Here is a 25,692-nt window from a genome sequence, read left to right as displayed (position 1 = left end):
TGTTATGAGTGTATGTGATTCTGTGATGACTGTATGATATTACAATTGTTTATGGTATTATGATTGTATGATATATATCATGATTGTATGATATTAGGATTGTATGATATGTTTTTATGTTTGTATGATAGTACAATATTATGATTCTATTATACAATTGTATGCTTGCATATTATGATTTTATGATATATGGAACTACAATACAGACATACTTAGTTAAACTATTGGGCTTTACTATTAAGTGTATGCACATACAGTATTTATCTATTTAAAAAACAACAACGATATATTAAAAGTATGGCTATATTTCATTTTGCAGCACAAACACACACACCACCATATTTCCATGTTTCAACATCTGGCAAAAAGTAGTTGAGTGGAAATATTTCAGATATACTATGACGGTTACCTACTTCATAATCACATGCTGCATTAACTTCCCTGATAAAACAGTAGCACTCAGAAAATAGAGGGCAAAGCAAGCTAGCAATGAAATAGCTGTGCCCCGTGCTTGAACATCAGTTGCACAGAATGAGGACAAAAAGCATGGAAGAAAAGGTGAAGCACTCCCTGCTGATAAGATGTCTACTTCAATTTACTTAGATGGAAAAACTACAGCCCATTAAAAAAGTCCATAATGCAGCAAAATGGCACAGATCGGTGTTAAAAACAGCACTTACCAATAGCAATTAAAGTAATGGAGCAGTGCAGCTTGGCACCAGAAAAAAACACACAACGAGGGATAGTATACCCAGACTGTGTTGTTCAAGGAGAACATCACAGCCTTACTGGGATACTGGTGCAAGCGATGGAGCAAAATTTATTTGGTAAGGAGTCCCAACTCTTGCTTGCTTATCACATGGGTTCCAAAACTAATATGTAAATCACAGCATTCACAGGATCATTCATCATGTTAGAAGAACCTAATGGGGATGGCTTCTGCCCAGTGGGATATGTATGTGAACTGGTATTTTGCTTAATCTGCCCAAGATTATTAATTTATCTTGGACTAGTCCATCACTCTGCTATTCTTCTGCCTCCTACATCCCTCCATTAACATGTTCTCTTGCCTTTCATATAAAAAAAGGGGGTGATGTCCTTCATTTTGCTTTACCAATGTATACTTATCATTTCATTAAAAGAATACTGGAAACTGCCTTATAATGAGTCAGAACACTGATCCAGCTAGCTTTGTATTGTGTGCACTGCTCAACAGCAGCTCTCCAGGGTTTCAGATAAGCCTCAATATGTTCCCTACCTGGAGATGCTGGGGATTGAACCTGGAACCTTCTGCATGCAAGGCATGTTCTCTGAGCAACAGCCCTTCCCCAATTATCCCTTTAAAACACTGGCACATTTTCTAGCAAATGCATAGTGCACTGTAATTATGAAAGACATATAAACAAATAAAATGTAGATATAAAAGAAATATCAGAAGCAATTCTAAACAAGGGAAGACAAGTGGGGGGATGGACTGTTTTATAATCATAGTAAAACTGCATGCTGGCAGATTTCTCCCACCCATATTTTGAGTTGCTTTGAGTTGGTGTGGATTTTTAAAACAAATATAATTTTGGTCCAGCAGGTTGAAGGGAAGTTTGCTCAAAGTCATTCAAAGTGGAAAGCAATAATAAATTCATTTTGATATTTGTAATTCCAGCTCAGTCGCATAAAGTTGGTTCATTCTCTTTTTGTCTTTGTTTTTCTCTCTCTCTTTCTCTCTGTCTCCCCCCCCCCACACACATCTCTCTCTCTTGCTATTATTCACAGCAAGGAAAAGGATAAGGTATTTATTCTCTGGGGACTGAGTCTTAGCATTCGCATGTTAGATTTCAATTTCCAGACTTCTAATCACAACTTTAAGAAGTTTGCCTGGTACATCCGAGAGAGAGAGGGGGGGGGGGGAGACTCTCCTTTAAATTACAACATCTATTTCCAGAATCTGCTGGAATAAATGACATACATCCTTCTGTGTACCTTTGCAGGATCGGTTCAATTACATTAATATATTTGTGAAACAGGTTGTCAAAAGGAGATGCAAGACTGAAAAGCACAGCACAGGCAAGCCGGGGGGGGGGGTGGAAACGAAGGACGAAGGACAATTGCTGAGCCTAAGCTGAACACAGCTTTGCCTTCCAACGTACACAAATGGCAAATGTTTCCCCTTAAAATAGGATTGCGAGATTACAGTTGTAATACTGTTAGGGAGGGGAAATGTATTTTAATATTGGTTTCTTGCTCAAGTCGTCTTAAGGCCATTGCAAAATGAGAACACACAGCATGTGCCATTTCCTGCCCTTGTTCTTGTTTCCGTGAGATGGTGAATTAAGGGCTCAACTTTACAATGCCTTACGTAGACTCAGCCACAAAGAAGATGCAAGCACTACACAGGCTTAATTCTATCATTCCGCAACTAATCCTCTTGCCTTCTAGTTTACCATGTTATTCAGGGCACGCCAGATGCTGCCTCCTGCAGGATTACTGTTTGTATTATTATATTATTTAAAATTTATGTTATGCTATTTATTTACTAAATTTGTGTCTCACACCTTCAGCCAAAGAAAGGGAAATGTCCTCAGGGCAGCGAATGAAAGAAAGAAAGAAAGAAAGAAAGAAAGAAAGAAAGAAAGAAAGAAAGAAAACATAGCATGTAACTAAGATATACAAGAAATGAAATTTACATGAGATTTACTGTATGAGGAATTGTAACTAAAACAGATGCAGTAACTTGGCCTCAGTGTTGCAGAGGTTCAAAAAGCTGCAGGTTACTAAAGAGCTAGAGTGGGAGGTGGTGTTTTCATTAATATAGGCATCAAGCAAGATTCCCTGGGAAGGGGTTTCGAAAGGCAAGAAGTCACTACTGAAAAGACTACCACTGAGCTTCAACGAGCCCCAAACAATTATCTTAGGACGACTGGTTTGGAAAGAGACCAATAGGAGGTACCTGACTACCAAGGCTTTAAAGGAGGAGTGGGAAATATTGGGCTTTCCGTATGTTGATGAACAAAAACTAGAAAAATCATTGACCAGTGGTTTTCAGCCAGTGTGCCGTGGCACCCTGGGGTGCCTTGAATGATGGTCAGGGGTGCTGCGAGCAACACTGGTTTCTGTCCCTCTTTACTTCCCTCCCACCTCTGATGCCCTCTTGCATCTTTGCTTCCCAAAGGCTTGCACAACTGTCTATTTACACTATACTGTTGTAAGTTTGGGGAATTAGCCTGCATGATGCCCTGAGTCCCAATTATTGAGTTCCTGTATCTGTGGGAGCAGAAGATATGACAGCAAGCTTGTCAAATAAGTCTTTTTGTCTGGGCAACTGTAAGAGAATGGCCTCACAGCTGGACACTAAAGCACCATGATTAGCATAACCATATAGTTGCTCTGTGCCATAGGGCAAATGAGTGGGCCTTTTCTCCCCTCATCTGGCTGTTTCTTAAAAAAACAGGGCTCTGGACTTAAGTTTTCTGCACTGGATTGGTGATCTTAAAGAGTGGATGAACTTTCTACAGTTCCATTGTCAAGCTCAGGTGGTGGGGTTTAGATTTCCTGGAACACAGAGCTTCTGCAGGGGTGGGCAGGTGTATAAAATAAGTCTACCCCAGAGGCTGATGCATCCAGATGATTTCCTGACAGCTCTTGGAGAGTTTCATGTTGCTTCAGCAGGTGATTCTTTTGACATCCTAGTGGATCTCTGGACTACAGAAATGACCAGGACAGTGGACACAATCACTCCAGGGCATCTCCTCTAACAGAATGGAGCCAAGCCAGCCCCCTGGTTTTCTAGGGAACTGGTGGTGATGAAATAAATGAGATGGTGACCAGATCAAAATTGATGGAAAACTTGGAAGAAGTCCAACCGAATATAAGCTAGAGTCTACTTGAAGACCTACTCTGTGGCAGCGCAAGCAGTGAAAAAGCTATTTTTCTCTGCTTCTATTGCATCCAGCAGAGCTGTTCCTTTTACAACCTTACCCACGTGAGGAGATTTTAGACCACTCGATGGCCCGCTGTGAACAATTTGCTCAGTACTTTGCTGACAAAATCACTCAGATCTGTTCCAACTTGGATGTTACAGTTGACACTGGTCTAGTGGATATAACTTTGGTCCCTGCTTCTTCAATGATAATTGATACTTTTCAATTTGTGCAGCCTGAGAATGTGGACAGCATCCTTGAAAATGTGAGAGCTACCACATGCGCTAGTTTCTTGCCCTTCCTAACTCATTAAAAAGGCCAGTAGGGGACAGACCAAGTGGTAAAGGGAAAAAGCAAGGCAGGAATACAGCACACCTAAAACAAGCAGTTATAATTTCTCAACTGAAAAAGCCGTCCCTGAATCCAACTATATTGGATAAATTTTGGCCAGTTTCCATTTCCCATTACCGGGCAAAGCATGTGGTAGCATCTCAGTTCCAGAGGTTCCTGGAAGAGAAAGATTATCTAGATGCATTTCCATTTGATTTTAGGCCTGGTTATGGGACAGTCACCTTTGGATGACATATGTTGGGAGGAATTGGACAATGGGAATGTGTCCCTGTTGGTTCTGCTGCCTTTTCAACAATTTTTGATACCATCAACTATGGTATCCTCCTGGGGCCCCTTGCTGGAATGGGACTTGAAGGCACAGTTTTAATAGCATCTCCATTCCTTCCTGGTAGTGCTGGGCGACTCCTGTTCAACACCTTGATCATTGGCCTGTGGGCTCGTCCAGGGCTCCGTTCTGTCCCTCATGCTATTTAACATTTACATGAAACTGCTTGGAGGAGTTGCTCAGAGTTTTGGGGTTTGGTGTCACCAGTGTGCTGATGACAGCCAGCCCTATTAGTCCTTTCCACTTAAATCCAAGGAAACTGTCTTTGTTCTAAACCAGTATCTGACATCAGTAATGGACTAGACAAGGGTGAACAAATTGAAACTGGATGGGGTAACCCTCCCCCTGAACACAGAGCGTGTGCTCCTGGATTCAGTTCTGAGCCTGGATACCCAGGTTTCTGCAGTGCTGAGGGTTAAAGCTGTACAGTTAAAACTAGTATGCCAGCTGTCCGCATTCCTAGAGATGTCTGATTTGGCCATAGCAATACACACCTTGGTTGCAACTGGCTCTATGTGGAGCTTTATTTGAAAAGTGCTCAAAACTGCTACAACAGACTAGTTACTAGTCTGTTTCAAGGCACAATTCAAAGTGTTGGCTATGAGGCCTAAGAGGCTTAGATCTGCCTGGGCTCTGAGATCTTCTGTGGAGGCCCTTTTCTCAGTCACATCACTCTCAAAGGAACATTTGGTGAGGGCATGGGACAGGGTCTTCTTGGTGGCTGCTCCAAGATTTTGGAATTTCCCTTAGAGAGGCTCCTTGTCCTTCTGCGAGCAGGGGAAGACTGTTTTACTTTGACAGGCTTTTGAGAACTGATTGCTTTTTATGGAAATAGCTTTTCACAGTAAAAACAGCACCACACTATTTGTGCTTTAACAGAATCGTTTTTATATTGCTTTTATTCTATTATAATTTAATTCCCTTTTAACTATTGTCTTTTAAGCTTTCTGTATTTTATCAGTATTTTTATTTTTGCAAACTGCCTTAAGTTCCGCTGTAGGGAAAATGCAGTGTAGATATATTAAAAGAATTTTAAACTAATGAATGGGGAGGGGTGGCACTCCCCAGGTGTTCAGAAGGAGAGCGTTTCAAGAGTTCTCTGATAGAAACCCCCTCCTCCTTTTACGTTCTTCCCTTTGAGCCTTTTTCCAGAAAGTAAAATGTCACACATGCCATCTATTTCCTCCAACGAAAACTTTGCAGAGTGTGGAAATAGTCAAACAGAACAATTTAACAGTCGCACAGCCCCCGCGGGACCCTTCAGTTAGGAGCACAAAATGTTTTGCCATTTACTTACCCTGGAATTGTCTATACAGCTTAATGATTTTTTAAAAAAAAAACAGTTTTCAAATGTGTGTTTTGCTTTGAGGAATGAGAAGGGGGACTCTTGATTGGTTCTCTTCCCCCTCCTCTTCTCTCTCTCTCTCTCTCTCTCTCTCTCTCTCTCTCTCTCTCTCCTCTCTCAGATGAGGAGAAAATTGTTGAAGGCCCTACACATAGCTACAAAGCAGGTTTATTGCAAATCGTACCTTGTGAAAAAGTGTCTGAACGTGTCTACCCAGAGAGATACACCAGACGTGATATTCAATGTGCCTTTGCATTTAACATGCAAGCTTCCAAAAAATAAAATAAAACAAAGAGCAGCCATTGGGGAGAATGGTCATTACTGGGAATGAAGTAAGTTGGGCAAGAGGGGAATTTAACCCTATCCAGCTTTGTTGGCAGCATATACAATTATCACCTTCCGTGACCGCTATTAAATGCATGGAGATTAAATGCAAAGATGCCCTTAAGTCTGCATGTAGTTCAGCTATCCTCCCTTGTAATTCCTCCTATGGTACAACACTCCTCTTGCCATGATTCACAAAGTACAGCCATAATTTGGTTGCCCCTTGAAACCCTGCAGTCTGCACCGGGCTGAAAATAAAGTGGGGATATCTATAACAATTAGGAATGTTTACCTATACTTGGTAAGCACATCTGCATCACACATTTAAAGCAATATTATACTACTTTTAATAGTCCCAGAGAATCTGGGGAACTGTATCTCTGTGTGGAGAAGAGAGGATTCTTCCTAACAACTCTCTTTTTTTAAAAGATATTTATTAAGAATTTAGAGATTACAAAAAAGAGAAACAGAAAACAAACAGCAAAAAAAAATTAACAACATATACATTACAATATATAAAAAGTAAATAGAAAAAAGAAAAAAAAGAAAAAGTAAAAATAGAAAGAAAAATACAGCAATAACAATAAAAAAGTAAAAGTAAAACACACATCCAATATTCCATCTCTTTGTCTTTCATTTACTTGTTTCATCGACCTCCTCACACCTCCATTTTTGTATTCTAATTTAATTATTTGTTTCAGCAAATTCTTTCCATCTTTCTCAATTTTTATTGGATAATCTATCTTAACAATCTAACCTATCAATTAACTCAGCAAATCCTTTTCATCTTTCAAAATATTCTGTCATTCAATTTACCTTAATTTATTTTAACCTTATCTTACGATAAAATACCTTAAATCCTAGAACTTAATACTTATTTATACATATCTCCTAATATCATTTCTACTAAAGCCAAATAATTTCATTCCACCATTTTTCCTAATTCCCAAAATAAATTTTACCCTAATTCCCAAAATAAATTTTTAAAGCTTTCTTCCAATCTTCATCCAACGTCCCTTCTTCCTGGTCTCGGGTTATGTCAGGCCTTACTGTCCTTTCCATCTAGTCCATCAACCTGGTAACCTTATGTCCGAGGCTCTTAAGTCTTTTCCATGTCCCTTCTGCAGTTCTTCTTCTTGTTTATACCAGCACTTTGCCTTGTCTTTTGTTAGTCTCTTTCTTAATTTCTTTCCTTTCTCATTGAGGAGTAGGTCTCAGGGAAACTCCAACCCAAAAATATCTCCATCTCCCCTCAACAGATCAGCCCTTTCCCCACAGTCCCATTCCCCACAGTCAACCGGGTAGTCCAGAAAATATTTAAATGCATGTTTCAAAGTCCCTCCAAAATTAAGGACCCCCACAACTCCAGACCCCCCCGGCCCACTCCAGGTTCAATCTTCAAAAACAGCGGCTTATGCTCCTCCAGGGCCTCGGTTCTATCCATCTGTGTTACTTGAGGTTCAGCAGCAACCTCCTCCATTGTCTTCTGCATTTGCACTTGCCCTGTCAAAACAGGTTCCTGGGTTGGGTCCTGAGTGGTTTCTATATAAGTATTCACTGTTTGTCCAAAATTTTGAACTGCAACAGTCATCAGATTCATCTTCTCATGCATCTGCTCCAGCAAAGCATTTGTCTTGCAAAAAGCAAGCACCAAAACTTCTTCTATATCCATTTTTGTTCAAGGTCAGAGTCTGGTCTCACGATCCTAATCTCCACAGCTGTGAAATCCCCAGATTGACTCCAGCAACAATTTAACAAGCTCCCTCTAGAGGGAACAATTTCCATTTGTATCCATCTTTTAAAGGCAAGTCCAGCAAAAGAAAGTTACTTTAATTTTTCAAATTTTATTTCTTTTAAGTGCAAAAGGTAACTTTGGAATCAATTTGTTTCTCTTCTTCAACTATCTGTCAAAAAACATTCCATTCACAGTTGATGGGCTTCCCCAAAAGCTTCTGTCTCTGACACCCCGTTCCCAGGTTTGAGATGGTGGAAATTTATCTTTCTTTCCTCTCTCTCCGCAGGCTTAAACAATCAAAAATTCCCCCTCTTTTCCCCTGCTTCCAAGAGGGGCTTTGATGGTTAAAAATGAAGGAAATTTAGGTTTTTATATACAACTCTCCAGACTTTGGCTTGCACAATTTTTGCTTCAGTCTATATACAAAAAGCGGAAGGCGGACTTCCTGTTTAGACCTTCTCGCTTCAATACCAAATTAAAGTGTTTCTTAATCCAATTTTCCATTCTACTCACGCGTACTTGTTTAGAGTCCAATTGTGCACAGGAAAAAGTCAGCACTCTCCGGCAACGGCTGCGCGGCTTCACTCCGTAAGAGTAACGGTCGATTCAAGACACCGCGCTGCTCACCCCACGTCGCTTCGGATCCCCGAAAAAGGGGTTTCCCTGCGAGTAGGGGAGGCGCTCCTGGTGTCAGCCAAATCCCACGTTCCCAGGCTTCCTCCACCTGGGATTTTTAAGGGGTCTCCGCCTTCGCCGCAGCGGCAAGACCAGATTTTCACGGAGCGGGTTCCTCTGAGTCAGAGGAATTCCGCCATTGCCGATGGCGCTAACCCGGAAGTCCCCCTTCCTAACAACTCTCACCACCCTTAACAGAGTTCTTAGGAGACCCCTCTTCTCCACACAGAGCTGCGTTTCCTAGAGTTCCTTGGGAAGAGGGACTGGTTGTTAAATCACTCCTGAAATTCAGAACAAAACATGCAAAAAGACTTTTTGAAGGTATTATTATTATTAGCAGCAGCAGCAAAGCAGTGGAGGATTATATGGTTTAAGGAAGTTGTCCCACTGCATAAAAAAAACAAAGGGTGGCATTCAGCAAAGTTTTACTCAGGGTGGACCCATTGAAATTGAGGGACTTAACTGATCAAGCATATCCATTAATTTCAATGGATCTACTCTGAGTAGGACCAGTGTTGTTAACCACCTATAGCTGTTGTTTCTAATCTATAGTAAAATAAATAAAACACAGCCATACAGCTTACGTATTGCTGCTGAAATTAATATATATTTTATTAAATAGATAAATAATAATTATCAATGATAAGAGCACTGTGGTCTTCATTTATAGTTTCTGACCACCTACTAGAACCCACAAAATTGCTAAATAATCCCTAGGATTAGCGATGAAGTATTGCACAGTTATTCTTCTGGGAGTTCAACATCCTCTCTCAATTCCTGAATTTTTCCTGACAGCTCTTCTCCCTTCGTCATCAATGATTTAATTTTGGCTAGTGCACTCTTCATGTTACCTGGACAGTTTTGAGGAATAAGACTTAGATAGCTTTCTAATTTCTCAGTGAAAGCTGCTGCCAACACCAAAAATTTGTCTGCATATTTGTGGAAGTCCTCGTCAACTGAATTTTTGTGTGTCGCACAGACCAACCGTATCCCCTGCCTAAGATAAATTGTCCTTTTCAGAACTTCCTCTAGGTGGCTGTTATTCATGGTCAGAACCTGGCATTTATGTGTCAGGTGGTAGGAAGAAAGGATGTTTTCTCTATCTTTTGCCACTAACAGAGTTTGAAGTTCTAGTGAAATCTGTTGAATTTCAGCTTGCAGATCTGCAATACCTTCTAGCTCTGGGTCGTGAACTCTGCAGGGAGTTGGTTCTAAGCAAGGAGCTGGTCCTACATGTTGATCCAAAGGTTCCTGGGACACATCCCCTGCCAAGATGAAGCGAGCAAGCTGTGAATCCTGTTGCTGATTATCCAGAGGATTTGAGGCCATAGCAATGATTGCTTTCGTTGACCACCTCCAGAAGCTGCCTTTTTTTTAAAAAAAAGGGGGGGAGATAACTTGCCTTAACAGAAATAAGAAAAATACCATTAACAAAACTGCAAACCTATGTAGTCCATTTGTTAAAGTAACCATGGGAGACGAAATCTCTTCTGAAATGGGATTTTCATTGTCTCCCAAACTGCCTTATACTCATGCAATTTCCTGTACTTCACATTTTTTATTCTTTCTTCCCTCCTCAAGCTAAGAACAAGAGCCTGAATTATTACAAAACATGGCCTCAAAATTGCAAATCCAGTTTCTAATCCTTGTTGGCAAACCATAGTGGCAGGGCCACTTCCCTTCCACATGGAGTCCTACATCATTTACCCCACAATTCCTTCAAGCCTTGTAATTCCTGGAGCTTTGAAATATTCTCTCGCCAAGAGAATGACTACACTATGGATGTGGCACAGAATAATTTCAATAAAATGGAAACAGGAACAGAACCTAAGAGGAGGGATCTCATGCATGCAAGGTGGGACTATACAGAGATTATGTACTCTAAATGAGAGTTCAGAATTCAATTGTGGCCCATATAATTACTGTTGTTGTTGTTGTGGTCATTGTTATTTATGTAGCACTTAATGCCAAAATAGGCTTCTAAGTAGTTTACCAATATAAAAACCAATGGCACAATTCATACACATGGGATGCGGGTGGCGCTGTGAGTTAAACCACAGAGCCTAGGACTTGCCGATCAGTCTCCAGCTGTTAAAAAACCGAAACCTAGGAAATATAATCCCTTGCCAATACATAGATGCAAAATAAGAATGTAAAGATACTGAACAACATGCATATCTGTAACAAAAACCCAAATGCTTATACCTTTCCATTATGTGGGAGTTTGCTCTATCCCATTCATAATTTTGCTCCTCCAGTTGTGAACTGTTTTCCCTTCTAAAACATCTTTGAGGTTCAGCAAACAGAGCACTGCACACTATTCCTAGTGTAGTTGCGCCATATAACTGTATCTCAGTAGTTGGACATCTGACTTACAGACAGAAGGTCCCAAATTCAATCCCTAGCGTGTTTCAGCAGGACTGGGAATGTTGGTGCTGACAGTCTGTGCAGACAGTACTGACCTAGCTGCTCCAATGATCTGATCAAATACAAGACAGCTTCCTATGCTGCTAAGATTCCAGTGGTCCAGTCAGGCCAAGGAAGAGAGGTGGTGTTCCAGCAGGGCTGAGAAGGCCTTTAAGGAATAGAGTACACCCAGACATGAGGATTAGTGCATTAGTTTTCTTGGTTATAACTGTGGCTTTAGATTGATATACCACCACATCATCCTAATTTTCATTCATGCCAATGGGTGTGGTGTGGCACAGCAAAGGACAACATTGGACCTGTCACAATCCTTTATGCACACAGGTGCTTCTGTTCCCCCATGATTCACCCATGCAGGAGCTATACCACTCCAAATTTCATCATACGTCACGAACCCTGAAAACAGCTGTAAATTTACAGCACAAAACTGGAACTATTTCCCCAGGTTCACAGGGTTGAAAACTGTTCCCCCCACCCCTCAAAGCAATTAACAAGGAAACAAGCACTAAACATCCACTAAGTTCCAACAGATTTCCAGAAAGGGCTCTTACATTGAGGGGGGGGGGTCACATAAAACAGAAATGATCAGCTAAGGGAATGTTAGGAAAATGGAATAAAGTGCTGTTTGAATGTTAAAAGAAAACCTGTAAGTTCACCATTTAGAGCACAAGAGAGCGAAGAAGAAGAAGAAGAAGAAGAAGAAGAAGAAGAAGAAGAAGAAGAAGAAGAAGAAGAAGAGACTTGCACTTTCATCAAAGGACAATTCAAACATCAAGCCCAAAGGAAAAGGGAGTCATTTCCTCCAAACATTTTCCTTGCAGTTCTTAGTGTTGGAGATATTTGTGATTTCTTTAAACAGAGAAAGTGGGGTTGTGGGGGTGGGTGGGAGTTGCTATAAAGCAATAGTAGTCAATATGTTGAAGTATTTACACTTATCACATTTAACTCTTTGGTTGCATTGCTTCATGTTTTAAATAGGATGTTTGCTGTTATTCCCTTGTTTATTTTTTGCAATTCAATGCTTGTCTCGTGCAAGGGGCTGGTGAGGGCGGACCACTTCGTTTAGGGCAACATTCCCTCATAGGCAACCTCCCAGGGGAACAGAAGAAAGACAAGCTCCAGCGCTTCTTATAATAAGCTGTTCATTTAGCTCAGCTGTTTGTATCTCTCAGTTTTCCATGGGTCGGATGTCAGGCAGGGAAGGGGCAAGAGGCAAAAAGTGGGTGGGGTCAGCATGATACAGTAGTACCTCGGTTTGAGAACAGCCCTGTTTATGAACGATTCGGTTTACGAACTCCACAAAACAGGAAGTAGTGTCCCGGTTTGCAAACTTTACCTCAGTCTAAGAATGGAATCTGAATGGTGGAAGGGCACCGGCGGCGGGAAGCCTCATTAGGGAAAGCACGCCTCAGTTTAAGAATGGTTTCGGTTTCAGAACGGACTTCCGGAATGGATAAGTTCATAAACCAAGGTACCACTGTACGTGCTTCTCTACCTTTGTATGGTAGTTTACACTGAACAACACCAGGGTCAGGTTGCTACACCCACCCACAACTCCCTAATCCAGGCAAGCAAGAAGCGCAGTTTAAGGAAACATTAAAGTCAGGCAAAAGCACACAAGGAGAAAAGATAGTGGGGCCTTTGGGGGGAATAATCCAGGGAAAGAGAGCACAGGCAGGGACGGTGTCCAGGGCCATAAGAAGAGAGGCCTGGATGCCTGCATTTGGCTCCCATGAGAAAGAAAGAAAGAAAGAAAGAAAGAAAGAAAGAAAGAAAGAAAGAAAGAGGGAACACAGGTGGTGCTGTGGGTTAAACCACAGAGCCTAGGACTTGCCGATCAGAAGGTCGGCGGTTCGAATCCCCACGACGGGGTGAGCTCCCATTGCTCGGTCCCTGCTCCTGCCAACCTAGCAGTTCGAAAGCACATCAAAGTGCAATTAGATAAATCGGTACCGCTGCAGCGGGAAGGTAAACGGCGTTTCCATGCACTGCTCTGGTTCGCCAGAAGCAGCTTAGTCATGCTGGACACATGACCCAGAAGCTGTATGCTGGCCCCCTCAACCAATAAAGCGAGATGAGCGCCACAACCCCAGAGTCAGCCACAACTGGACCTAATGGTCGGGGTCCCTTTACCTTTTTTTAAGAAAGAAAGAAAGAAAGCTAGAGAAAAGAGACTCTGAGCTGAGTGTGAAGGACAGTGTGTGGTGTCCTGTAAGAGTAATTAGGCCAGGAATTACCTGGGAGGCTGAGGCTGAGACAGGAGAAGTAGAAGCTGTAAAGAGACAGTCTACTTAGGTCTCATTCCAGTCAGGAGGGAAGAGATTCTTCTAGAAAGAGAAGACTCCCAAACCAGTGAACCCTTGGGTCTATTACTTGGAGTACCCCAGGAGTAGGGCTGTCTAAGGGGTGCGTAACTGACAGGAAGTACCACCTTGTTAAGAACCAAAGTATTAAGTTTAGAACCAAAGTATTAAACGGCAACAGTTGTGCAACAACTGAGAAAGTATTGAAGCGAAATAACATAATAAACTGAAGTATCCTATGTTTTACCCTATGTCTGTATATAATAAAATAGCTACAGGAATGTACTCACAGGCTTAAGCAACATATAGGCAACTTCCTGATATAATTCTAAACTGGCCTTTAATGTTCTGTTCCTGTAGCTGTACAGAGTGGGGACACACACTTATGCTATAATTGCTTTCTTAGCAAGGCAGTCGAGTCAAGATTTTTTTAAAAAATAAAATAAAATGCAAGATTTTTAGATTTGTGGACGTGGCAAAATGGCCACTGGGAAAACAAATCCAATGTGTAATGATTTGTTTTGTTCCCAGGAGGAGGGTTCCTGAAATGTGGCCGAACTCAACAGCAGGTCATTAAGGTCATTAAAAAGCTTCTGCCCTGGATTATTAGAATCATCTTAGAATATTAAAGCTTGATTCAAAGACTTGCAGCAACAGCAAGTAAGTGCTTAGCAGAGACCTACCAGTTTTCATTTCAGTGTGCCAAGCTGTATTGATGCTGGTGCAGCTGATTAGGAACTGGGTTGAGGGTTATATTCTGGCATTCATGGGTTCACTGGTTACACGAACAACTTGCAATTTCTATAGCTAAACACACAAAGGGAACGAAAATAATCCAGTCTTTCTAATACCCCTCCCAATTCCAAATGCCTGTAGGGAGCCACTGTGATCCTGCTTTCTTGCTTTCATTGTGTAAAGAATGACAAGAGCACTCAGCAAATAATAAACGACAACTTAAATACAACGGTAAAGTCAACAAAATTAATGCCTTTAGATTATTTTGTTTACGAAAATAATAATAATAAAGCTTTCACATCACTGTTATGGAATCTGAGTACTAATTGTTCAATTCCACAGCCTGGGGATAATGAATGGCACTCACTTTCTCTCTCTCTTTCCCTTGTTCAAAGTATTCTGCCAATGCCCTTGGTTACATTTAATTTGACATTAAATCAAATGAGCATAAAAATAACACTGGAGAATAAATAGTGCGTATTCTGCATTGCTAGTCTAGCAGGCTACTATAATATATATATTTACCCCTCTGAAATGTTTCCCTCATTATTTTGTTACCATGTCAGCTAGGCGACTAAATAATATTTGCTGATGCTACAGGGGCATGTGAACATGGTGGCATTTGGTCAAGTAAGGAATGTAATAAAGAGCTGTATATATGTGTGTGCATGAGTACACACATGCACATAACATTTCTAGACCACCTGTCACCCAGGGATCGCAAAAATGTCAAAACTAGATAGATAGATGATAAATAGACAATAGATATAGAAAGATAGATGATAGACAGATAACATTAAAAACCTCCAAGTGACAAATAAAACTGCAGCACAGAAGCACAGTACATGCATTTCAAAAGAAGGCATGACATCCACTCAACCAAAAGTTATGATAGGGCTGTTCACACATTACATTCAATGAGTGTACAACCTGTCTGCGTGTATACTTAAATGGTACAGTGAATGTACACAGACTGTGTACACCAGGCATAGTCAAACTCAGCCCTCCAGATGTTTTGAGATTACAATTCCCATCATCCCTAACCACTGGTCCTGGGATGTTGTAGTCCCAAAACATCTGGAGGGCAAGTTTGCCTATGCCTGGTGTACACAGTAGTTGGCCTGCACAAATTAACAAATGTGCACACTTTCATGCGTAGAGACAGCTTGCACCCATCTTAATGAAACCTGATGTTTCATTAAAAGCCGAGGGAGGTCTGGTTGCATAGCATACCTCACTGGCACACTAGTTTTCTATATGAGGGATTTCATTTAAATGGAGGAGCATTCAACCATGTCCTGCATGGACACAGTATACCCCCTCTGTGATTACTAGGCCCAAGTCACTGCTCACTTTATAAAACTAATAATGGAAACAGCAACCTGAAATAGCTAGCAACTTGTAATACAATAGGTAGCTGTGTACAACAGGTAGCTATGCACTGGAGTAAATGAAATGGTGCAGAGGCAAATCTGGAGCTCTGGAGCTTATAAGTATGTTTAGAATTCATTAAATTCCATTTCCAAAGAGTTCAGGATAGTAACTATCCTACTGTATTTACTTACTTACTTACTTACTTACTTACTTACTTACCTACTATTACATTTATATCCTGCATGCCTTTCCTCAAAGGAGCACAAGATAGCATACATGGTTCTCTTCCTCTCCATTTTTATCCTCAAAACAACCCTGTGAAGAAGGATAGGCTGAGAGACTGTGACCAGCCCAAGGTCACCCAGTGAGTTTTATGGGTGTACAGTGGTAACTCAGTCTACGAACAGCCCTGTTAACAAACAGTTTGGACAACGAACTCCACAAAGCTGGAAGTAGGTGTTCCAGCTAGCGAACTTTGCCCCAGAAGATGAACAGAAGCCAAACACCGGCAGCAGAAGGCCTCATTAGAGAAAGCATGCACCACGGTTTAAGAATGCTTTGGTTTAAGAATGGACCTCCGGAACGGATTAAGTTCGTAAACCGAGGTACTGAGGTACCATAGTGATTTTAACCTGGGTCTCCCAGGTCCTAGTCAATCACTTTAACCACTACACCACACTGTATCCACACATCCATCTTGTGAGATGAATCACTCACTCTCCAGTCTAACCTAAGATCACCCACTGAGATTCAAATCTGAGTGGGCATTCTATACCAGCTTGAACACATTATCCATTTTATCACAGGACCCCTATGTAAAGGTTACTTCATCCTGGTGTGATCTCATACAAATGGCAGATGAGAAAGGGCAACAGAAGCAAAGCGATCCCATGGGTAAGATTGATCACAGGGACCTTTCTTTCTTTCGCAGCTGGCCTTCCACCCTGCAACTTGCTTGGAAAAACCAGTGGAAAGGTCACTTCTGAGAACGAACGAATGAAGAAGGCTCATAACTGGGCTCAGTGCATGGTTCCCTCCCTGCAACTCCACACTGAACTTGTCACTCAGTCCAACATTATGAGCCAGACAAATGAGACAAAGTACCAAAAATTAAGACAGAACAAACACTGAGAGAATAAACCAACTGCATGGGTCTTTCCTGATTAGTCAAGAATTCTGGACCCATATTTGCACCACCGCTCAAATGAGAAGATCTTAGCTAACACCATCATCCCCTCATGTTATATTTGATTAGCTGTGTAATCTCTTTTTCTCCCTGTCAAGTGCCACATTGTTTACTCAGGACCATAGGATCAGTGGTAGAGCATCTGCTCTGCATGCAGAAGGCCCAAGGTTCAATCCCCAGCATCTCCAAATAAGGCTTGAGATGTCCCCTGTCTGGAGAGCCATTGCCAGTCTGTGAAGATGATACAGAGCTGGATTGACTAGTGGGCTGCCTCCGTCTGAGGCTTTTTCTTTTGTTTCTATGGCTGCATGCCATCTGTTGGCACGGATTAAGCCCTTTGTACAGACACCTGTTCCATTGTTCTTTCTCTTTCTGATATCACCTCTTCTTTCTCCCCCTTTTCCTTCTCGTCCAGTGAGTGAGCTGCCAAAGAAGGGACAGAACTGTTCAAACCTCTGGCAAAAGTGGACATTTGCAAACCAATTTTGAAAATTGGGGAAGGAACCACATAACATTAGGGTGAGGGATCCAATTGGCCTCTTGTTGCCCATACTTATATTGGAACAACCACAGTTCTAAGATTTCCAGAGCAATTTGGAACTCTGACTGGAGTGCAGTGGAAAGCAGATCTTTTCACTTTTATTGTTGTTATGCAAGGAGAGATGGGGGAATACATGGCTCATAGTTTGACTGCAATTTACTTCCAATCACCTGAACCATAGTTCAGCCAATTTGATACGTTCTTGATGTTGATGGACTCCTAACTGCCATCAGCCTCAGCCAATATCTTAAGGGCTACCCTGGTTCTGATTTTTGTTTGAACAAGGGTCAACAGACACGTTATGGATCTCTTGTGCCACTGAATAGGAACATTGGGAATGTGGTTACTACCCACCTTCACCCAGATCCAATTCATAACAATGGAACTAAATTATTCCAGTGGCTGGTGGTTGATCAATCTATTCCTACAAAGAACTAAAACAGAAGGTCCTGATAGAATAAAAACTATTTTCCTATCTTTAAGCAATTGTAATAGTCAACAGTTGAACATTATGGCTTGGATTTATTACTTTTAATCGCTTTGTCTGGAGCGAGTGGGATAGACTCTCCAGTACAGTACCTGGTAGTGTTACTTCTAATCCACCAGCAAAAGAAAATTACCTTTCTGAAAGGAACATCTCAGCCTACTTCCCAACTCATAGAGGCTGCAAGATGTGCCTTTGTATATCAAAAGGATAAAGACGACACAAGGCATAATTGCTCAGTTTTCAAAGAGCTGTAAGATATTTCCCATGGAAAAAAGCTTCCAGACAATAGAATAAAAAACCTAGCCCTAGCAATTTCAACACATTACAGCTCCCTTTGTTAGCTTTTCAAACCATGCAAAAAAACTTCTATCCCTCAAGAGGCTACCCACACCCATTAGAAATAATCCCATTCTTGCATCTTCCACGGGCCACTCTGCATTGAGAGACATTTAAAAGCTAACTGTTCTTACTTCTTACCAACCTGTTGCTCTCACTCTGGAATAGCACCCTCCCCTTCTCTTCCCCAAAATAGCAGAACACCACTTTTAAGACAACTGATAGAGGGAAGACTCCCAAAATGAGACCATAGCTGCTTGTTACAATTATGATTGGTGAATTGTAACCATCCATATGAAGGATGCAATAAAATACCAATGGTGAAAAACTGCATATCTGTTGTTGTTGTTGCTGCTGCTGCTGCTGTTGTTTATAGATTTCTTAGTAATTTGTTAACTAAAAGGTCTCCAGTCAACTTACATTTAAAATCACAAACACAAAGACATTATTGCAGACTTCCAGACAACAATGACAGGGGCAATACTTTTGCAATTGAGCCAACTGCACAGAATCAAGGAAATCTCAGGCATTCTAGCGGCATCTGACACCTGCATAACAGCTACATGCTTCCCTCATGATACCCAAGTTCATCCTCACAAGCTTCCCGATACGTACACAAACACACATACATACATCTGTGCACGTGGTTCAAAGGACAATATTTGAAATAAACCAGGACGATACTGCATTTAGGGTTTTGTGGACCTATAATCAGGGACACGGGTGGCGCTGTGGGTTAAACCACAGAGCCTAGGACTTGCTGATCAGAAGGTTGGTGGTTCGAATCCCCGCAAGGGGGTGAGCTCCCGTTGCTCGGTCCCTGCTCCTGCCAACCTAGCAGTTCGAAAGCATGTCAGAGTGCAAGTAGATAAATAGGTACCACCCTGGCGGGAATGTAAACGGCAGTTCCGTGAGCTGCTCTGGTTCGCCAGAAATGGCTTAGTCATGCTGGCCACATGACCCAGAAGCTGTACGCTGGCTCCCTCGGCCAATAAAGCGAGATGAGTTCCGCAACCCCAGAGTTGGCCACGACTGGACCTAATGGTCAGGGGTCCCTTTACCTTTACCTTTTAGACCTATAATCATTTAAAACTCTGACCTTTCCCAAATAGTATTCAAGTAAAAACACACATTATTTGCAGAATTTGCCACAACTTTCTGTATGGTAGCAGGAAACAAATTCAGCACACACTGCATTATCTGCCATTTATTCATTCTAGTTGTTGGGTTTTTGTTTTTTTTTAAATGAACTTCGCTTAATTATTTTCTTAATTCTTTTAAGAAATACAAATAGAATGCTATTAAAGAGTATGGGAACTTATCCCAACATCCTTAAAGTAAATCTGCACACTACGAAGTACTGCTGTATCCTATCGATCTATGGAAGGGGAAATAGGTTCAGATATTTCAGCTGAATGGAGCAGCTAACCTTATACTTTACAGTACTAAAAATGTCACCTTATTTTGAGGATTAAAAAGTGATAAAAGCATATTCAGCTCTTCCAAAGCTCATCATCATCATCATTATTAATTTTTTTTTTGGGGGGGGAGGTGGATAAGTTCCAGCTGACAACCACAATGCAGAGGGTTCAGAAATTTCCAGTGCAACAGTGAGCTGGACCTGATGCAACAGAGCTACAACTTGCACTTCCCATGCAAAAGTACAGAGGGTTGATATTGATGTTAAAAATAATAGGAAAGACCCACAACTGTAGCCTTTCTAGGTTCTCCTAGGCTGACTATAACTCTGAGAGACCTTTGTCAGCTTGAACACACTGGAGATTGGTTTAATTTATTAGCTAATCTTTGTGCAGAGTGTTTTGCTTTAACATCGCAAGACACTGTAAGAGTCCATAGTTATCCATGTTGAAGTTGAAAGAGATTATTATTATTTATTAATACATACAAATCCTGTTTGTAGTCCATCTCCCCCCCCCCCAAAAAAGGTGGCATAGGCATTTTGGATCTTTGGCTCAGTTGTGGTCCTGGGGACATCACAATGACATATATATGCCAGTGTTATAAGTGAACCAAAAATTTTAAAGTACAAGGACTTGTTTGGATGTCAAATTCCAGAGTACCATGCACACCCAAGTCTGTACAAAGTAGTTACGAATATTTCCCCTCCAATTTAGAATATAAAACCATTGGCATATTGATAATTTAGCATGGATTCTTAGAACAGATACATTAAGAACGAACAGATTACAGAAGTAGGAACAAATATGTTTAAGTGTATTATGCATTATGCATCCATGGAGTTATGGATATGGGATTAATTCTTCCTAGTGTGTGTACTGTATGCATTATCAATTAAACATGTGGTACACTGCCCTTTTAAAAGAAACAGCTGTAACCCAGGAGGCTTGCTGACTCAGAGGTGCAGCCTGGGTGGAAAACTAGTTTGTTTTTAAGTCTGTGCGGGCTCCCAGGACTCTTCAAGAATCTGAGAACCTTGAATCTGAGCAAGTCACAGAATTGTTTATTACCACTGGCTTTCTACTAGACCCAGAGAATAGTAAGCCATCACAGAAGATGTCACCATGTATTCTAAGAGAATAATTCATAATGCCAGTGATTGTCAATGTGGCACCCAAGGGTGCCCATACGCCCAAATAGGCTTTCTCTGGAGCCCACAGGGTCAAATCCACTGAAATTAAGCTTGAAAAAAGTGTTCTATTATAGCCAACAGAATAGGCAGCAGTGACCTTTTGGGCATGATGAGCATAAGTTTCTACTGTTTGCAAATATGCCCGCAGGCCCTAAATGCATTCAGTTCTCCCTTCTGCCACACACACACACAAACACACACACTACCAAAGATAACAGACATTTATTTACTTTCAATCTCCTGGAGAAATACACTTTTGCTTAGCAAACTAGGAACCTTTACTTTAAAAATCTTTTAAATAAACAAGGCCTTGTGCTTTGGAAGATTCTATACCCTTATAGATTTTCTCCCCCTGCATGTTTGCTTGTCCCACCCTGCTCCAATGGGAATCAAACAAGTGTGCAAAGGATTAGCCTGTGTCTCCAAGGAAGAGAACTTGCTTCCTATCATACTTGTATGTGTACAGAGTGAGACACAAAGACAAAGCTTCCTCTTAACTAAGCAGGACCTAATTCTGCAAACTGCAGCACAACAGTCCTGTGGGTTGCAAAAAGAAAAGAAAAGAAAAGAAAAGAAGCAACAAGGCAACAATCGCACAAAAACCATTTAGGGCTTGGTTGAAGAAAAAGAGGTATGTGTCCTGTGTACTTGGAGGTCTCCTTCCTTCCTTTTCTTAAGGGCTGCAGGCTCTTATAGATTATACAGAGGCTTGGTTGAGTTGTAAACCAATACACTTCAGTTATCCAAGAAACCAGCCAGAATGCATGCTTCCCCAAGAAATATATGAATTTCAAAACAACAACAAGAAAAACCACAACACACCATCACCTTCATTCACAGCCAGCCAGCCAGTCCTGGATCAGGTACCTACAAACAGTGAAAAAACTTTTTATTTCACATGCATTGGGCTACAATATTTGAAGTTAACATCTCACCATGCAAAGCCAAATACAGTAGTAAGTCAAGGACTGTATTAGCTGCACAGAAACATAAATAAATCTGGTCGGCATTTATGCACACCCAGTATGTGAAAACGTTCCTCCAAAAGCACAACCCAAAGTTACTGCAGTTAACCTTCTTAGGTAAAGATTAGGCCTAATAGTCCTATATAATACAGCATTATAAACAACACATTCATTCTCTCTCCCTCTCTCAATAAGGGAAATGTAAGATGAGAGGTTAATGTGCATTAACAGCTGGCCATTGTGCATATCTACCAACCTTCATGGAGAATGTGGGGAGGGGGTTCCACAAAGAGGGAAGTATGCATAAACTACAAGGGACATGGAGGAATATGAATATATGATCAAATAGTGTACATTTTTCAATCATTATGTACATTCTCTGGCCAGTATGCATTGTTTTCAAGAAACATGCACCCCCACCCCCAATTTCTTGGTCAGAATTCTTCTGTCTTCTCAAAGAGAGACAGAAAAAAGTGCCGTACATGATACAAAAAGAGCACCCAAAATCTTCTTGCAGTGTCATAAGAGGGCACTAGGTGGAACACATAGGTCATACATCTGGGACATGATTAGGTAAGATTCCCTAGTACACATATATTGTGCATTTAGAAACACATCCCTCTATTGTACTCCTTTTCTTTAAAAATGCAACTAACACTAGTGAAAATACACAACAACCCTCTTACCATGTAAACAGAATTTGCTCTCAAGGCAGTTCTGAGCAAGTCACTAACACTCTCAGGCCTACCTTGAAGGGTTGGTGTGAAGCAAAAATGCCACTTTTTAAGCTTTGTTCAGAAAAGGTGAGAAACCGATCAAACCAATGCAATATGTTTTGCCCCCCCCCTCCAAACTTCATAATCCAATATGCCCAAGAATAACAAGAGTTATTTGAAATATGCATCATGAAACAAAGAGAAGCTTCTTATGAAACAACTCACTAAGCTTCTAAAACAGGACACTCCCAGTGGGCCTAACTACTTCAGTGACAGGTATTTTTAAAACTGCAGGTGTTCATTATTATTTTTTAAAGCGAGAGGAGCAATTACAAAGACTTCAGGGAGACTGCAACAGAATGAGATAATTACTGAAAGTACATGAGTTTGCACACTACCTTTGGGAAGGAACTGTTCAAACTGACATGGGCACCAGCATATGTGCACACTGCTTGTTGTTAGTTTGTTTTTTAAGGCTGAGTTAGCCTATTTTATATCAGATTTACAGGCCTATTTAACGTGAAGGAATTCTTCCCACTAGATATAAAAGGATAGGTTTTTCTTTTAATCCCACTGGATATAGTAAAAGGACAAGACACTCTAAAAATTCCTCAAAAAGTCATGAAGTTTAATCTCTCAATTCTTTTTCTTTTTTTTCTTTTTTCTCTGTCACTGAAAACTATCTCTGCGTGCGCGCACACACCTCAATACAAGAGTCAGAGGCAATCCATCTCTGAATGCCAGGACATTGCACTCAGACCCTGCTTATGGGCTTCCCATAGACATCTGCTTGGCCACTGTGAGAACAGAATGCTAAATTAGATGTGACTTTGGCCTGGTGCAATGGGTCTCTTCTTAAGCTCTAATTCACTCTGATGCTGGTCCCGATTTCTGCTTCTATGGGGTCAGGCAAATGTAATAGGAGACAAATAAGAAAGAATTCAAGCTTTCTATCCTGTGTTTTGTTATACATCCTACATCTCTTGCTATACTCAATAAAGAGACAGGTAATTTGGGGGGGGGGATGACACAGTGTTTGCCCACAAGACTAGAAAGGGTGCTTTGTCACCATTATGGCTCATTATATAAAATTGTCGCCCCTTTGTAAGATATAGATGAGATGTCCCAAATTAACATTATTTCCTCCTCCAGTGATGCCTAGGAAAATAATAAAGATTAAAGACAGGGTAGTAGCCAGATCCTTTTTCTTCATCTCCCCCAGCCCGCCACTGCCAACCCTCTTTTTTTCAAATGCAGCACATTCTCTGGCGAATTCAATATTGTATAACATTTGCAAAACCATGTACATGGAAGAGATTTACTACTGAACTGTTCTATTACAAGAATCAAGAAGGTTCAGCTTTTGCTTAACCCTACCATTTGGAGATGTGCAAAAGACCCACTGAACATGGTGTACATAGCGCTAAAATGCATGGCATGGAGTTCAAGCTTATGTACAGCAAGATTTTATATGGGTGAGTGGCATTCAAGTATGCAGTCCCAAGTGGTACCTTTTAGGACCAAGTCCATCTACAGAAAGCTCAGAGGTTTCTATTTCCCACCCACCCACCTCCACTGCCTTCTCCATCCAGGCATGAAAGAGGCATCATCATGGGTCAAAGACACATTCCAGCCAGGCAATAGCACTTCAAAGTGCAGAGCAGGGGCAGTGAGGAACTTGTGGGCTGGGAATAGCAACAACAACAATTTATTACTTATACCCTGCCCATGTGGCCAGGCCTCCCCAGCCACTCTGGGCAGCTTCCAACAGGATATTAAAAACACAATAAAACATCAAACATTAAAAACTTCCCTAAAGAGGGCTGCCTTCAGATGTCTTCTAAAAGTCAGGTACTTGTTTATTTCCTTGACATCTGATTGGAGGGTGTTCCACAGGGCGGGTGCCACTACCAAAAAGGTCCTCTGCCTGGTTCCCTGCAACCTCACTTCTCGTGGGGAGGGAACCGCCAGAAGGCCCTCAGAGCTGGACATCAGTGTCTGGGCAGAGCAATGGGAGTGGAGACACTCCTTCAGGTATACTGATAGTCCTGAGGGCCACACAAAGCTGTCTGGGGGGGGCACCATGTCCAAGATTCCCCACCCCTGCTTTAGTGTAACACCTGTTCATCCAAATATACATGAATTACTTTCTTGACCAGTGTGGATGGAGAAAAGTATTCACTTTGAAAATATTCACTTATTTATTCTCTTCATATTCAGGTGGCGAGCATTTTGCATGTTTCCAAGTGATGCATGACCGTCGATGCACAGGCCCTTTTGGATCCAGAAGAGGGCAGAACACGGAGCAGAAGAGGGTGGAATGGGGTGTGACCTGGGTGTGGGTGTGTTATGTACTCTGCACCAACTTGTGCAGTGCCCAGGAACGCAACCCACATGCAAATCAGGGGTTGCCTGTATTTCAGTGTTAAGCCATGAAAATGAAAATAAATATGCCCTGTGATTCTACCAGTAATATAGGCTCTGTGCTCATCTGTTCCAGCCTCCTGTCCCAAAGCACACGCAGCATATCCAACAGATGCTTTGTCATTTTTTCCACCAAAACAACTTCCAGGAAGAAAGATTCCATACAGTGTCTCTCAGCTACACATAACATAAGGAAAAGTAAATGCATCACAATATAGACATCAAAGTATTCCCTCTCTACGGGTATGCTATCCAACAACAGGAAAACTCCAAAACAATACACAAATAGCTTATAATGAGCGCAGAAACAGACTGGTTCAAAGTTCAATGTAAATTGGCATAACCATGCATTTTAGGTTGCAGGTGGCTCTTTATCTGTTAGGGTTATAGCCCTCCAATGAAAAAGCCTTAATGTTGTGGTTCTATACCAGTTACCTGGGAGTAAGCACCACTGAATTCAACATGGTGAACTTCTGAGTAGAAATATGTAAGAGTAGGCTGTAAGTCACCATCTACTAAAATTAATTTTAAAAGTAAAATCTGTGATACCAAGTGTCAAGTTATGGTTGATATGAGTTGCAGTCCCAACAACATATGAAGGACACTATAACAGCTACCACTGCCTTAAGGGATTATATAGATATGTATGTCAATATACAGACCAAGGCTTTGTCTCATGCCAGAGAACTTGTGTCTTGTTTTAGTTAAGATTCCTACTCCTTAACATCAAGGGGGGAGAGAAAGAAGTTACAACTATTATGACCATTAATATTATGAATTTAAATACTAGAGTTAATATGCTGTTTTTTGCAGGCTTGTTAACATTTTAATTCCATTTTTATTCATTACTGATGCTTCAATGAGATACAAATGTGCTTTGTAATATCCAATTACAGCATTTTTTTTTAAAAAAAAGTG

General features: G+C 41.2%; 2 protein-coding genes across 6 annotated transcripts in view; both read right to left on the bottom strand.

The window, feature by feature from the left end:
• The window catches only part of PCDH11X (protocadherin 11 X-linked), a 737,057-nt gene that overhangs the window by 647,121 nt on the left and 64,244 nt on the right, over window positions 1–25,692 (bottom strand). The window contains exon 2 of one of the 5 annotated variants that reach the window (XM_083595815.1): window positions 9,842–9,934. The exons of the other annotated variants lie outside the window; for them this stretch is intronic. The gene's annotated coding sequence lies outside the window, so the exon portion shown is untranslated. The remainder of the gene's footprint in view (window positions 1–9,841; window positions 9,935–25,692) is intronic. 5 annotated transcript variants of the gene reach the window in all.
• Window positions 9,411–9,998, bottom strand: LOC310754702 (HAUS augmin-like complex subunit 2; the record flags this gene model as incomplete). Its single annotated transcript, XM_083596782.1, has 1 exon — window positions 9,411–9,998. One exon carries the CDS (start codon window positions 9,996–9,998, stop codon window positions 9,411–9,413), a length of 588 nt encoding a protein of 195 aa, XP_083452908.1.

This window comes from Podarcis filfolensis, assembly GCF_964270895.1.
Source record: "Podarcis filfolensis genome assembly, chromosome: Z".
Lineage (NCBI taxonomy): Eukaryota > Metazoa > Chordata > Lepidosauria > Squamata > Lacertidae > Podarcis > Podarcis filfolensis.
This window is presented reverse-complemented; position numbering and strand designations above follow the sequence as displayed.